This window comes from Rhododendron vialii, chromosome 1a (genome assembly GCF_030253575.1).
Source record: "Rhododendron vialii isolate Sample 1 chromosome 1a, ASM3025357v1".
Taxonomy (NCBI): Eukaryota; Viridiplantae; Streptophyta; class Magnoliopsida; order Ericales; family Ericaceae; genus Rhododendron; species Rhododendron vialii.
In genome coordinates this window covers 48,632,701-48,648,782 of record NC_080557.1, presented here as the reverse complement: position 1 = coordinate 48,648,782, position 16,082 = coordinate 48,632,701, and the positions used below count along the sequence as shown (strand labels likewise).

Below are 16,082 nucleotides of genomic sequence, written 5' to 3'. Positions count from 1 at the left end.
TCTCTTAGGGTGCTCATTGAAATGCCTTAGAGTCAAAAATTTATTACGACCATTTAGGATGAAATGATAAGAAAAATAAGATTTTCGCACCGATTCAAATGAATTAAAAATCGGAACACTTATTTTTTTACTCTTTATATGTATTTTCAAATTATTTAATATTATATACGTGAATAAATTTTTTTATGTTATTGAAATTTTACTCTTATTTTTTTACTCTTATTAAAATTTTTCTAATTCTTTTATGTTATTGAATTCATTAATTTTGTTTTTATTTATATCTTTTATCTATTTTATTTCTAACCACTTGTTCAGATTTCTTTTTATCTTCAACTATAACCACTCATTTAAATTTTCTTTTTATCTTCAATTAGAACCACACATTCAGTAAAACAAAAAACTAGTAAAAGTAAAACAAAAAAAATAGTAAAAGTTAAAAGTTAAAAAAAAAAACAAAAACAGTAATTAAAGTTTTTGAAAAGAAAAAAAACTAGTAAAAGTTAAAAAAAAACTAAACCGGTAATTAAAGTATTTTAAAAGTATAAAAAAATTAGTAAAAGTAAAAAAAAAACAGTAATTATTTACTTTTAAAAAACAAAAAAAAAACAAATCAAAGTAAAAAGAAAAAAAATCGAAAAAGGAGGGGAGGAGGGGCAAAGGGGGAAAAGGTGGTGGGGCCGGGGGGAGGGGGTGTGTCAGGGGGGGTGCGAGAAGAGGCTCTCCCCACCAAGACTCCATCCATCTCTCTCTCTCTCTCTCTCTCTCTCTCTCTAGAGCAATGGCCTCTGCAGCGGCACGGACGTCCCTGTCTCTCATTCCCACTACTTCTTCTTCCCCCTCTCGCGCCCGATCGCCGTCTCTCCCTACCACCACCCTATTCTTCTGCTCCCCTCTCCGCCGCGGACCCTCTCCTCACCCTCCACGTCGGCTCCAACTTCCGATCCCTCAACAAGGGCCGTGGAAAAGCCTCCAGATGGTTGGTCTGCATGGCCAAGAAGAGCGCTGGAGACCTCACCGCCTCCGACTTGAAGGGTAAGAAGGTCTTTGTCAGGGCCGATTTGAATGTCCCTTTGGACGATACCCAGAAGATCGCCGATGATACCAGAATTCGAGCTGCTGTCCCTACTATCAAGCATTTGATGGCCAATGGGGCTAAAGTTATTCTTTCCAGTCACTTGGTGAGTTTTCCTTGCCTAATCGGAAATTAAGTTTGACTGTTTGACTTGTAAAGTTGTAGTCTTGCTGTATCTCATCTTCAATTGCCATTCTCTGAAATTTTCCAATTATGAACTCAGTTTCATGGGAGTCAACCGATGGTTTTTTCTAGGCAATTTTCCGAAGCAAGGTTGATGGATTTCCTCTTTTCTTTTTCTTTTGGTACTGATTTGTTTCGCTGCTGGTAAATACTTCATCTTTTATGTGTCTCATGGAGTTCTACATTTTCCGTTTCTCATAACAAATTCGGTCATATCTCATTTATTTTTATTTACGAGCGTGTACTTATTACTTAAACTACTTAGTATATGACGTTTAGAGAAGAGGACGTACCCTCATATCTCATAATTCTATAATTGCTTTTAGAATACTCTGGTGGACATCACAAAGGCTGTTGGTACTTGGGTTCATCGCACTTTTCCAGGAAGGAGGCTTCTTTCCACTAGTCTTTATTGCAGTGCCAGTTGAACGAGAAATTTGGTTACCTTAGCATAATTTAATCAATTTCCTAGCATTTTAGTGCTAAGCGGTATGGCAGCTTTAAATTCACACTGAGCATGGCTTCTTTGGATGCATAATTGTTTTTTTATTTAGCTTTATGTAGTTTTGAGCTTGTAACAAGGCTTAAGATATCTGGTTTTGAACTAGTTGAGCTTAGCTAATTCAGTCCCTTGAATTCTCAGGGACGGCCAAAAGGTGTTACTCCAAAATTCAGTTTGGCCCCCTCTTGTGCCCAGGTTATCTGAACTCCTTGGTATTCAGGTACACCCTCCTTTTACTGTCAAAATGCAAGTAAAATACGTTCCTTTTAATAGAGTATCTGGTGTTCATTAAACATGGGTTGTTCCTGCTACCATTCTATGTCAATGGGAACAGGTTGTGAAGGCCGATGACTGTATTGGTCTGGAGGTTGAAAAATTGGTGGCTTCCCTTCCTGAAGGCGGTGTTCTTCTTCTTGAGAATGTGAGGTTCTACAAGGAGGAAGAAAAGAATGAACCCGAGTTTGCAAAGAAGCTAGCCTCGTTGGCGGATCTCTATGTCAATGGCGCATTTGGCACTGCACACAGGGCTCATGCCTCCACCGAAGGGGTCACAAAATTCTTGAAGCCATCTCTTGCCGGCTTCCTTCTTTAGAAGGTTGGAATAACTCAGTTTGCTCTTGTCCTTGATGTTTCACCTGTGGCCACTATGCAGAACTTCATTTTGTAGAATGTAACTGGAACATATGCAGATGTAGATACACTGCTTATATAAATGTATGTTTTCACCTGAATAATCTACATGGCTGGGCAGATGACAAGAGATTATTCTCATGCATCTGCCACACCTGTGGATGTTGGGTCCTTCTCCAAGGCATCCTACTCTTTCCATAGAGAGCTTAACAGATCAATACCCCACTAATTATGTCTCCCCTCACCTAGCTTTTTTATTTCCGCATATCAGGAACTAGACTACCTCGTTGGGGCTGTTTCAAGCCCATCCTCCATTTGCCTCTTTAGTGGAGTATCACTCTTCCAGAAGGAGAATTATCCAATTCATCTCTACTTGTGTGATCTCATATCGCAGTAAGTTCAAATTCCCCCTTGTTCATGCACATCATGCATGTAGATAATTGATTGATCTGCTGATGATTTTGTTTGTGTTTTCGTTTCGATGATTGTTAGTTAGGAAGGAGTCGAAATGGTGACAAAGAGGAGTGTAGGTAATCTGAAGGAACCAGATCTGAAGGGAAAGAAGGTGTTTGTGAGGGTTGATCTGAATGTTCCTTTGGATGACAATTTCAATATCACCGATGATACCAGAATCCGAGCAGCTGTCCCAACCATCAAGTACTTGATGGGTCATGGTGTCAAAGCCATCCTCTCTTCTCATCTGGTAACACCCATCTACTTCTTTTGATATTGGGTTTATCATTGGTTTCTTGTTATCTATCTATTCATTCTAATATCTATCTATATATCTATTCTGATATAGAAAGGGAGAACACATTTTTGGTTTCCTCTTTTTTTGAGATTGTGTATACTTTTACTATTTCAATAATTCCTCTCTCCAAAATCAGTTATGCATCAATTATAACTTGGCATGGGCGGTTACACCTGGGCAAAAGAGTAATTGATTAAAAACCACCAAATCATAACAACTACCCCAGTATGCAGAACAAACCTAAAAATGTGCACCGGCATAGTGTGTGCCAACTTTCTTGTTATATTAAAGAGGGACTTTTTACAAGATATACATATTTTCTCGGTTCTACAATTTGACGAATTCGTGTTCTTCTAAAATCCTTTTTCCTGATAAGCTATGATGCACGGACACGGACACCGAAACCGACACCGGGACACGGGAATTCTAAAAAAATGGGGACACGGACACGGCAGGGGACACGCCACGTGTATATTTATTTATTTATTTATATATATAAATAAATAAATAATTATAGTTTGGCACCCAAAAATTTTAAAAATATTATAATTTGGCCCCAATTTTTTTTAAAAAAATTACAGTTTGACCCCCAATTTTTTCAAAAATTACAGTTTGGCCCCCAAATTTTTTTTAAAATTGCAGTTTGGCCCCTTCCGTGTCCCCGCGGTGTCCCCCTGAAAAATTCAAATTAAAGTAGGGGACACGCCACGTGGCGTGTCCCGTACGTGTCCCCGTGTCTGACACTGCGATACCTCGACCTCTAGAGGTGTCGGTGCTTCATAGCTGATAAGTAATGAATTTATTGGAAAGGCATCAAGGGATGCCATCCGTGTACAAATTAGAGCCTAGAACAAAAGGCCAAAAAGCCACTGTTCTAGTTTTTCTAACTCATTGCAGCGATCACTTCATATTCAAGGCATTTATTGATGAGGCACTCGTATTTGTTATTGATGTAATAGTTTCTTTGGTGGCTAACGGCAGATTTGAAACTAATTTGGCGGAGTATATTTTGCACTGCCTAATTTATTTTAGAAAACTGTCTTTACTTATTGGATTTTATCCATAGCTGTGTGTTGTCACTTGTCATTTTTCTGTTTTGATTGTCTAATTTGTCACAAAGTTTATCCATTTGTTGTTGAGTTTTTTTTTGGGGTTTGAGGGGTGGGGGAGGAGGAGGAGGAAGGGAAGAAGAAGAAACTCCGCAATGGAATCCTGTCTTGATCTACCCAAAATTTGTTTTACATTTTCTCCTGTGGCTGATGGCAAGATGTGTTTATTCCTTCATGCCAAGATGAACATGTTTATTTCATCATCCAATAGGACGAAGTCTTGGAGTTTAGGTTCTATTCCCTTTTAAAAGTATTGCTATGATTTTGCACAGTAATTTATACGATCATTTGTGCCAAAGAAGAAACTCATTCAACTTCTGAAACGTGGGTTGCAGGGACGCCCAAAGGGTGTCACAACGAAGTACAGCTTGAAGCCTCTTGTGCCAAGGTTGTCTGAACTTCTTGGTGTTGAGGTTTGTTTATTCCAACTTAAGTATAAGATTCATTCGACTCGACATTGTTTGCAGTCACTAATGTGGTTATTTTGGTGAATGTCTACTGCATCTTGTTCGTGTGCCTCCAACAGGTCAAGATGGCGAATGACTGCATTGGCGAAGAAGTTGAAAAAATGGTGGCTGCATTGCCAGATGGGAGTGTCCTGCTTCTGGAGAATGTGAGGTTCTATAAGGAGGAAGAGAAGAATGATCCTGAATTTGCGAAGAAGCTAGCATCGCTCGCTGATCTCTACATGAATGATGCATTTGGAACTGCTCATAGAGCACATGCTTCCACAGAAGGAGTGGCTAAGTACTTGAAGCCTTCGGTCGCCGGATTCCTTATGCAGAAGGTTTGTACATCCAATAATTACCTGGTTTATATTCCTTTGGGTACTTTCTTAAAGGAACTAAAATACTAAATTTTACCGGTAATATACATTTATTATGCAAATAAAATTTGGTTAAAATGTATTAATATTCAGCACAATTCTTGGAGAACAATATGCGAATCATGGCTTTGATGTTTTTGAGGTTTTGATTGTCTGATCAATTGATAAAGAGTGATCTGAATTTGCATTAGCACATGTTGTATGCTCAGTCCCAATCTCGGACTTTGTTTACTAAGATCACATGGCACTGTGTGCATCAGTTGAGCAACATTATAATCACAATTAAAACTTACTTATTGAAGAAATTGTTTGGGGACTTAAATTGAATCTTCCAGTATTCGTTTGATAGTCTAGTTTGTCAAGAATCAAGATGTCATGAGAGGTCTGGAGCTTGGTATGTGCCTCACAATGAGCTTAAAGAAGCTGCTAAAGAAAGGTGGGCTGTCACCAGTTGTTTGGTTTTACTTTGTGAGCCCAGCAATCATAATAGGTAATTCTTCTTCATGTGAAATTGACCCAACGTGATATGCCAAGCAGAGAACGATTCCCTTGCATAAATAAAAGATATTCCTGCTTGATGATAGTTAGCGACTTAATTTTGATTTTCTTGTTCAGCCCACATATAAATGATGGTGTCATCCATGTTATCCTACTTAATTTTATATTTACTCTGCGCTAATGGAAATTTGCATCTGGTAGAGCTGAAACTATTTCTTAGTTGTTTATTTAATTATTGGTTAGTGGTAACTACTATTTCTTAAGTTAACTGGACATGTTGACTTCACCTTTGGTCCTAGGAACTTGACTATCTTGTTGGAGCCGTGTCAAATCCCAAAAGACCATTTGCTGCGATCGTTGGTGAATCCAAGGCGTCAAGTAAGATCGATGTGATTGAGTTATTGTTGGAGAAGGTTGACATTCTGTTGCTCGGTGGAGGTTTGATTTTTACGTTCTACAAGGCCCAAGGTCACTCAGTTGGATCATCACTTGTGGAGGAAGACAAGCTTGATCTTGCAACATCCCTTCTTGAGAAGGCAAAGTTTAAAGGGGTGTCTTTGATGCTGCCTTCTGATGTAGTTATTGCTGACAAGTTTGCTGCTGATGCCAATAGCAAGGTTATTTCCTTTTCCACCCCTTTCAATTAATTGAAGTTCTGATCAGGTTTTCATGTGTAGTTTGAAGTGAAATCCAACTTAACATCTTCATCCATGCCACAATTTCTATCAATTTCATAGAGTGCTTGTTACCTTCAAAAAGGCTGAAAGGAAATCTATCCTTCTGATTTGATTTGCATGATTTTGGTCCCGTGTTTGAGTGCAAATATTTTCTTTACTAATTCTTGCTGCAAGAGGTTTAAAACATTTTTCATTATGTCTTGCAGACTGTTCCAGCATCTGGTATCCCTGATGGTTGGATGGGATTGGATATCGGACCTGATTCAATTAAGGCCTTTGGGGAAGCCTTGGATACCACCAAAACTGTTATTTGGAATGGACCTATGGGCGTTTTTGAGTTTGACAAGTTTGCTGCAGGAACAGAGGTACACGAAACAACTTACGTGCCCTCTTACATCTAGCATTACCACTGGCCTCATGCTATACAAGAATGGTCAAGCATTTGATACATTTACATTTCTTATAGTTGAAACCTCTTCCCTCTTTGCCGTAGAGCCCTAACAGAATACTATTTTGTTTATGAGCAGGCAATTGCAAAGAAATTGGCAGACCTTAGTGGAAAGGGGGTGACAACAATAATTGGAGGAGGCGACTCTGTTGCAGCGGTGGAGAAGGTTGGCCTAGCGGAAAAGATGAGCCACATCTCAACTGGAGGCGGTGCCAACTTGGAACTTCTCGAGGGAAAACCACTTCCTGGAGTTCTTGCCCTTAATGATGCTTGAGCAACACTTTGTTTCTGTCTTTTCTAGTGCATTTAGTGAATGCTTTTATGTCTGGGGTTTTGACCAGAGCGGATTCAAACCAAAATAGAACTTAAACAAGTAGTGCGATAGAGATTAAACTTGAATAAGTAGATTCCTATGGGCAGTGATTTTTTTCATTGCCTGGCAGTGGATCTTACAAGGGACGGTCCTACTTAAGGTTACAAGGAAACCATTTGTTAGTCTTTTGTGTCCTTTAGGAAGTTGATATCCATGCGATTGAAAGCTTGGCTATTTTTTCATCTCTATGCATTGTTATCTCGTTTTTGAGAGCTAATCAAAATTTTCATTTTTCACTTTTCTCACCAAAATACTCAACTCAAATGAGTGATTTTAACTCTTTCTTTTCTTTTCCTTTCCTTTGAAATCCCTCAATTCAAAGACGCGATTTATTACTTACGGGAAATTATAAAGCAGACAAATTCACCTTCGACAAAAATCCATTTTTTTGATATTCTATTTCTTTTACAAAATAGACTTAAGTAATAATAAAAATCCAGAAAATGCTTGATAGAATTTTGTGTTGAATCGGGTTTAATTAGCTTCTCTTGTAAAGTTCTCTTGATATGATACTCCATATTTTTAACTTTTTCGGAATCTAGGAAAATTTCATTTGGTAGCTGAAAACCAATCTTTATAATCATCGTCCGAATTGTAAAAATATTCGAAGTACTTTTCATTTTGAGAATCTTTGAAGACGACCACAAAAATAAACTAACACATAAAGTAAAAGAGAGGTAGCAACCATAAAAATACACGGAGAGAGAGAGAGAGAGAGAGAGAGAGAGAGAGAGAGAGAGTTATTCTTTTCTTTGTCGGACACCAATTGTTGCCGACGTTGTTGAGCTTTTGTCAATTCAAGATTTTCTTTGCCGGATGCCGATTGTTATCGGAGTTGTTTTTTTTGCCTTTTCTAGGGTTTTCTTTGTTAGATTCATGTTACCTTTTGAATTGGCCATTTGTCTCTATGAGAAGAGTCTAAAAAGTAAAAAAATATTATGACGAAAAGCAACCATTGAAGACGGGGAAAAAATACCAAATAGTTGCCTATTTGTCTTTTTTCTATATGAACTTTTTTCAACTTCAGTCGATATTTTGTTTTTGGATTTCTCTTGTTGAGCCGAATGATTAGTCCCACAAATTACGACAAAAAACTAAACAAAAAAAGCACTCCATAAACAACAATCAGTAATGAAAAGTACCAGAGCAAACTTTAGGAAGAACAAACCCATACAATCTCCAACAGAGGTAGCAAAATCAAAATTAAACCATATTTGAAGATCTATGTTAGCAAATTTATTTCGGAACTACTCTCTACTTTTGTCATTTTTGTCATTCTCTTATCATAATACATCCCGCGGTAAGCGAGACCTGGAAATAAGATAACGTGGGAGAAATTGAATGACTGGACATGATTAGAAGTTTCTTGTAATAATATCGTGGTTGCCGGGCAAAGGTTACAGATTCAATTAGAGTAACTTTCTGAACAGAGTGTCTGGTGCAGCTATGCAGCTTATTAAGGCCTGATAGCCATTTTTAAGTTTAGAGAACACTTGTTTAGTGTTAGGTGCACGTTCTGAAAACAACTTATAAGACTAAAATAGCTTAAGAACACCAACAAGGCAATGAAAAACTTGGGTTCTTACAAAATAGAATAGCAGAATTGTAGACCGGTGTACATTACACATTAGAGAAAACTCACGAGTTACAACAGCAAAATTGTGACAGAAAAGTAAACAAAATTTGCCGGGAGGATTTCACATTCATGCGCTGTTTGATTGCTGCTCTTTCCATCATCTTTTCTTTGACTTCTTAACTGCTTTTCCTTTCACATATCTCTCAACTTCTTCCTCGCCCTCATCTCCTCCACCTCTTCTCTTATTCTTCCCACCATGTTCTTTGATTTTCTATATAAGTTTGAAAACAGAAGAAAGAAATTAAAAGAAGACGTCATAAGTATAAAACATTTCACAAGGACATTAGTAACAGAAAAAAGACGTGTAATCTGTAATAAGCAACAATGCACAAGTTACATCATGTTTCTTCCAGAATGTTAATAAAGTTGAAATGACGACTCTACGCTAAATATGCAATGGTGAACATTAATAGGGGCTTCCAGGAAAAAAGGAAAAGAAAAGAACTTCAACAACCTAGGAACCTTGTGCTCTAGTGGAACTATTAACCAACCAATATGACAACATTTTTCCTTACGATTAATTAACCAAACAATTGGGTTTTATTTAATCCACTATTTACAACAAATGTCATCATAAAACTTAAACAGACGTATACAGTTACAGTAGTACCTATACAAACAATTAGGCACACAAAAGCCACTCTCAAGGCACTCCAGCTCTTTAGGTATTTCTTATAAAGGAGGCTTTTGTGCTCTCGCTCAGTGAACCAGTGGAACAAGTACTCCTTTATGATCATTAAGGAAACTAACCCATCTTTCCTTGCATTTCTGTGGCTAACTTGGGTCCAACCATCACTCGAGTTGGCTTTGACTATCGAATTCTGGATATCGGAACCTGAACCATCATCCTTGTTTGGACTAGAGCGCAGAACCCAGCACATTTCAGCTTCCACATAAACTTTTGGACATGCTTTTATGAGATGACGACACGCCCTACAGTCGAAAGGACTTGGGCTTACTAAATCTAAATGAAGAGGTACTCTAGACAGAGCTCAATAGAAAAACAGGATTCATGTAGCTGACCCCAATTGATTGGGACACAAGGCTCAGTTTGGTTACAACACACCATACAGTGGGGGCAACTCTGAGGCTTCCATGTCTACTCCCACCATCATCTGTAATCACCTCTCCATGGTCGAAGCTGCTCCCTCTGCTTGATCTTCTCTTGCTTGAGTCCTACGAGCTCTTCCTCTAGATGGTGCATAGTTCTTCTTAAGCTTATTAAGATCACTGGTGCTTTTCCAGCTGAAAATATGCCACTGCTTACTGTGAAAAGGTGAATTATCAAGGGTGGCGGGTAAGGCATCCATGCACAGCCAAGCATGGGGCCAAGCAATCCCATGCCAAACTTGAAAAGGGCTTATTCAGGCAACAAGCGCACAGACAACTAATTAGACGAAATAAGGTTCAGAGCACCAAACAATCTTCCAGTGGATATTACTTTAAAAATGTCTTTCAACAAATTCCTTAGACACTTCATTTTTCTATTTTCTCCTCAATTATCCCAGCATCTGATTAGAGTGCATCTGGGTTGGGGCTGGCTGGTGACGGGGATGAAAATGGTGTGCCTTTAAGATCGGTCCGGATTGGGTATCCCCTCTTTGTTTCTCACTCCAATCGTCTAAATCAGTTAATTTGGCATGTCAAAATGACTAACTTTAGTGGACGATGTCTGTACCAAAAAGTCAAAGAAGTGTTCACAACATAGAGATATGCTATCATCACAAGCATTCCATTGAATCAAGAATCAAAACATATCTGGAAACTACTATGGCGGATCAGAGACTAATGTCATCGTAAATTTGTACAATTTTTGACTAGCATCATTTGTTTGCTGATGGAACTGATAAATCACCAATGGATGAAATCCAATTGACTAGGTTCTGGCTTCAACCTGAAGTCCCATTTTATCACTCAAACTCCTACTGGTAAAATTAGATCCAAGGCAGCTAAATACGATGAATGCCATAGAACACAAAGACATCAAGAGAACATTACGATACAGCTAAAGCTGGCAAAAGGCCACATGAGACAACTTTCAATAAAACTTCATCAATTGCCTAGACAAGAAGACCGCAATCACTCGCTAGGTCCCAAATCCCAATTGCTACAACAGGTGTTCCAAGTCCAGGTTATTAATTGGTAGGCAAGCTAACTGCAGATAAAAATAGAAAAGCTAAGAAGTCAATACCATAATGGATATTCTTCTCGCCTCTGAGACGCGCTCTAACAGCAGCAGAACTTCTTCTTCTTGAGATGGAAACAACGGCAGCTTCTTCCCTGAAAGAAAAACATAATGCTAGTCTTAAGAAGACTTGCCCATGGATTAACATCCCCCCCCCCCCCCCCCCCCCCCCCCCCCCCCCCCCCCCCGCCAACCCACACCCCAAAAAAAGAGGGAATTGAACCGTTGTACCGGCCACCAGAGTGATTTGTACAGTTTGAACCAGTTTTATTTTAGAGTGGTTTGGTCCTGGTTGACCTCATGAATCCATGATTAATATTGCTAAATGATGACACATAATTATATTGGATAAGTGGATGAAGGATGAAATTGGTCCAAAGTTCATAAAATCATCAGGTGTATAATGTGAAAATGTCTGCTTAACTTAAAAGGAGTTAGAGGTGATAGGAATAGGCTTGGAACTGTAATACGGAAGTAAACGAAACTGCATTCCACTAGTGGTTTCATGGTTTCAATGGCTCAGTTTAACTTTTGTGTTTCTTGCACCAGAAGAACGAATAAGCTTCTTTCATCTGAACTGTGAACACCTATAATAACAAACGAAACATTCGTTGCCTACCCATAAGATTCTCTATCTGCAAATACCACTCGAACTCGTACTGACTGACTATTGAGATTGCAACACCAGATCGCCCTGCCCGAGCAGTTCTTCCAACTCGATGTATGTAATCCTACAGGACATTTCATATATGGCAACAATAAGAATCAGCAGATTAAGGGAGGATAACAACTTTCTTTCCCTAAATTACAGTAACTTTAGCATCCACAGCGCATTAATTGTCACGATGTCCAGGCATGCTTGTGACTAACAAGGGGATTTCAAGAATCCATACGAAAATAATGAAATAAGTACGGCAAAAGTTGACAAATGTAAGAAATTCGGTAAGAGTAACAATTTAGGAGCACTAGAAATAAACTCAAAAAAAGAAGAAGAGAAAGTGAACAAGCCTGACTCGTGAGACAGGGAGACCACATACTCCAACCTCAAACAAATAGGACACATACCATATAACCCAGGTGTTAGTTAAAAGATGAAATTTAATCAACAACTGTGATTACTAATTGAGACAATGCCAACAAATAAAGACATAAGATGAAACAGAAAACTTTCCACCGAAACAGAACACTGTTCCACCGGGTCAGACCTAATTTTGAAACAAACTCTAGATTGTATATGGTGATTACGAATATTAAATGGTACTTGCTAGAAAGAAAAGATTGTTCTTCGGTGGAGAAGGGGACAATGAATGCATAACTTCTAAAGTAAACGAACCCACGCCAAAACTACAGCAGGAAAACAGCAAAGACCCCAGATGCAAATGACAGGTATGAGATACCATATACACAATTTAACACAAAGTACTAATTGAGCCTGACCTTTGAATTTGAGGGGATATCATAATTGATAACCAAATCAACGTTTGGAATATCAAGCCCTCTACTGGCCACATCAGTGCACACAAGGATATTACACTCCCTAGCTTTGAACTTGTTCAAGGCTCCAAGTCTTTTGGCCTGCCATGAGTGAAACAAGGTGAGGGCATATTGGGAATAATAGCATGCGATAAAAAGACCACTGACTATTACAAACAAGGCAAACAAACATATGCAGTCAACTAATACAAAACATCCATATACGTACCTGGCTCATTTGACCACTAATTGGTATGGCTCTTAGACCAAGGTTTCGAAGCATTAGAGCCAGAAGGCTTGTTGAATCACATGTTCGAGTGAAAACCATTGATGTACTTGTAGACATCTCAGTCAGGATATATATGAGATAGCACTCCTGTGGACAACAATTAAAAATTATGATGCAGTAGGTTTAAGGGTATGTATGTCTTTTTGAGTCCTTTGTAGTAGAGGGTCTATAAATAGGAGTCTAGAGTGCTCATTAGGTAGCTTTTTTGATGCATTGATAAAAGAATGTAGAGAGCTTTTGCTCCTTGTATCCCATTTTGGGATTCGTTTCTTTCATGAATCTTACCCTTGATTTGGTTTGCATCATTTGGTATTTGGAATTAGAGCTTCTAGGCTCAATCGGCTCGATCCCCACTGTTCATCTCGCCGGAACCCTCGCCAAAAACCTGAACCTCGCCCGAACCCTAAAACGGCGCCGGAAAACCTCGCCGGAGCCCCTATTCCACTCAAAACCAACAGATCTGCTCAAACCCAGCTCTTACATCTCGATTTCGACCCCTAAACTTACAGAATCGACCATTTCAAAGCTGATTCTTGCTATTACAGACATCAAAACCCTATTCTGACCTGATTCAGAGCATTTCGAGTGCTGTTCAACCATTTTCGGACTTGTTCAAGCACCCTAGGGCACTCGTTTTGGGATTTCGAACAATACCCAGTCATTTTCAAAGCCTAATCCATCCTTTCGAGACCAGATCTGCCTGTTTCGGACCATTTCAGTACCTGTACAGTGTGCGAAGTGCTTGGAACAACCCTCGATTCAACTTGAATCAGTGATTTCCAGCCTCGAATCACTCAAACAGCAACTGTTCTACTTGTTTCGAGCCTTGAATTCGTGATTCAAGTGCATTTCGGCACTCAAAACAAGAGCCCAGACCTGCAAACTGCTATTTAGGTCCTCGAAGCACTGTTCGGACACTCGATTCAGTATTTGGGTTTGCGAATCAAGGGTTTCGAGCTTGACCCAGTGGTTTCAGCCTCTGTCAAGCAATTTACAGGTTTGATTTTGGCTGGTTTTGTCTCGTTTGTTGTGATTTGCTGCGATTAGTGACGATTTCCATAGTTTTGTTGGGTATTTGAGGCTGTTTGGTGACTGAGTTAACTTGGTTTAAGTATTTTGGCTGAGTTGTATGCTGAGTTGACTGGTTTGGGTTGAAAAATTGCTGAGTTGACTGGTTTTGGGACTGAGTTGACTGGGTTTGTGATTGAATTGGCTGATTTTATCATTGGAATGACTCATACACTTAGGGATAGAGTTAAAGGAAGAAGGGAAGGTGGAGGTAGAGGATTTTGGGTGAATAATGGTGAAGGATTGAATGTTATTCCACAATGTGGAAGGGAAAATGATTGCAATTCAAATGAAAATAGGAATGAGATTAAAGAGTTGACTGAAGAAGTTGCTACCTTGTATGATAAGGTGCAACCAGAGCTGGCCCAACCCCAAGAGGCCTGGGCCTTGGGCACCCTAAAAATGTCCAATTTTTTAGGCACTCCAATTTTTTTAGTATTTGGGTTTGACAAGGACTCTTTTTTAGCCCAATACCATAAAAAATGCTCATTCAACATGCAAATAAAGGCCCAAAAACTCAGATGACCCAAAAACTCGGTGGCATTTTTGTAAATCAGAGAACTAATTGGTCCATTATCGAAACTCTCTCTCTCTCTCCATGACCCAAAAACTCTCTCTCTCTCTCTCTCCATTGCACCAATCTCTCCAACCTTATCATCAAAAACAAAAAAAGAAAACCCCATTTGCCGTCTCAATGTATGCTCCATGAATCTCCAATAGTACTCCATCAGGTATATCTCTCCACAACACCCTAGCTATACACACCACACACCGTGTCTACACAAGTTTGTATCACAGGATATACTACTAGCAAATTCTCCTAGACTAGCAGCGATAGAGAATTAGAGAGTAAAAATCTAGAGTGAGAGGATTGCACGACAGTGAGCAGGTAGAGAGACCTACGATGGTCGATTTTACCAGCTGATTCTACGTTATACTTCTACTTACGGGTACTTATTTACTATTATCTCCAACGATTTTACTGCAAATTTTTTTTTTTTTGGGCGAATTTCTTTTTCTGAACTAGGGTTTGCTGAGACTCAATGTAGTACTATTTTCATTTATTTTCTCAATAATTTTTTTTGGTGGTCACATAGACTGTTAGGTTGTGTTTCCGTAGATGTGGATTTCAAGTGAAGGAATTTGTCACGAGGAATTTTTGCTTCTAGAAATGCAAGACGAGTAGTATTCAAGTGATATTCATGCGTTATTGAGATAATATGTATTTGCCTATTTGAAGACTTTGTATTTTGTGTTCGTATGTAATAATTAGTAGAATTTTATATTGGTTTGGCTTTCTCGTATTTTGATCGTTGCTGTAAAAATTGTTAAGTATTAGGGGCACACTTTTTTAAATTTGGCCTTGGGCACTCAAAACCCTTGGGCCGGCCCTGGATGCAACTAATGTTACTGAAAAGAGAAGTTGCTACTTTAGAGAAAAAGTTGCAACGTTTGTCTGTTTCATTCAAGAATATTGATGGTTACTATGATTCCAAGTCCTATGAAAATCTCAAACCGGATGTGCTAGAGGAAGAGACGAGCCTCAAACCGGATGCATTTGAGAAGGACGAGGAGCAATGTTATTGTGATGAGTTCTCACATGATATTCCTATCTTTGATGAGCTCTCACTTGAAGAGCTTGGAGCTGATTTTAAAGATGGTGGTTTCTGTTCAGTTTTAGGGTAATCATAATAGGGAGAAAACCCATTAGAGTTAATTTCATTCAACGTAAAAAATATATATACAAGCTGTATAATAATTGCACTACGGTCCTAGATACTTAAACTAATTACATGATAAGACATATAATTACACTAGATACAAATAGATCCATCATCTAACACTCCCCCTCAAGTTGGTGCGAAGATATCAATCAAGCCCAACTTAAACACAATAGGATAAAAACTCTTGCTACCCAGCCCTTTTGTGAATATATCAGCTAACTGATCTTCAGATCTCACAAACGGCATACATATCAAACCCTTGTTCAATTTTTCCTTGATGAAGTGTCGATCAATCTCTATGTGCTTCGTTCTGTCATGCTGAACGGGATTATGAGCAATGTTAATGGCAGCTTTATTGTCGCAGTAAAGTTTCATCGGAACACTATCAGCAAACCCCAAATCAAGTAACAAAGTTTGGAGCCACAAGAGCTCACAAACACCATTAGCCATAGCTCTATATTCAGCTTCTGCGCTAGACCTAGCGACTACCGATTGCTTCTTACTTCGCCAGGTAATCAGATTACCCCCAAGGAAAGTGCAATAGCCAGAAGCAGAGCGCCTATCATCCACAGAACCAGCCCAGTCAGCATCAGTGAATGCCTCCAATCGCAAATGGCCATGATTAGAGAACAAAATTC

General features: G+C 38.9%; 2 protein-coding genes and 1 pseudogene across 5 annotated transcripts in view; 2 read left to right on the top strand and 1 right to left on the bottom strand.

Annotated features, from left to right (window-relative positions):
- Positions 1–778: 778 nt before the first annotated feature.
- Positions 779–2,827, top strand: LOC131332450 (phosphoglycerate kinase, chloroplastic-like; annotated as a pseudogene).
- LOC131304831 (phosphoglycerate kinase, cytosolic-like) lies at positions 2,777–7,251 on the top strand. Its single transcript, XM_058332263.1, has 6 exons — positions 2,777–3,090; positions 4,583–4,660; positions 4,774–5,034; positions 5,871–6,188; positions 6,455–6,613; positions 6,776–7,251. Exons 1-6 carry the CDS (start codon positions 2,896–2,898, stop codon positions 6,968–6,970), a joined length of 1,206 nt encoding a protein of 401 aa, XP_058188246.1. The 5' UTR covers positions 2,777–2,895; the 3' UTR covers positions 6,971–7,251.
- Positions 7,252–8,610: 1,359 nt separating this feature from the next.
- LOC131304791 (DEAD-box ATP-dependent RNA helicase 10-like) overlaps positions 8,611–16,082 on the bottom strand; it is a 29,958-nt gene continuing 22,486 nt past the window's right edge. Inside the window, exons 9-13 of one of the 4 annotated variants that reach the window (XM_058332183.1) lie at positions 12,593–12,739; positions 12,328–12,465; positions 11,510–11,621; positions 10,897–10,985; positions 8,611–8,916 (exon numbers count right to left, since the gene is read on the bottom strand). In XM_058332183.1, the coding sequence (XP_058188166.1) occupies positions 8,803–8,916; positions 10,897–10,985; positions 11,510–11,621; positions 12,328–12,465; positions 12,593–12,739 (600 nt within the window). In that variant the 3' untranslated portion in view covers positions 8,611–8,802. Of the gene's footprint in view, positions 8,917–9,201; positions 9,972–10,253; positions 10,378–10,896; positions 10,986–11,509; positions 11,622–12,327; positions 12,466–12,592; positions 12,740–16,082 lie in introns of those variants that run through there. The other 3 variants (XM_058332204.1, XM_058332191.1, XM_058332197.1) reach the window with 3 other exon arrangements.

Excerpts from the sequence above, each read along its gene's own strand:
- LOC131304831 (XM_058332263.1), top strand. The coding sequence starts at position 2,896 with ATGGTGACAAAGAGGAGTGTAGGTAATCTGAAGGAACCAGATCTGAAG. Across the intron at positions 3,091-4,582 it reads CCATCCTCTCTTCTCATCTG|GGACGCCCAAAGGGTGTCAC; the intron begins GTAACACCCATC and ends CGTGGGTTGCAG. Across the intron at positions 6,614-6,775 it reads AGTTTGCTGCAGGAACAGAG|GCAATTGCAAAGAAATTGGC; the intron begins GTACACGAAACA and ends GTTTATGAGCAG.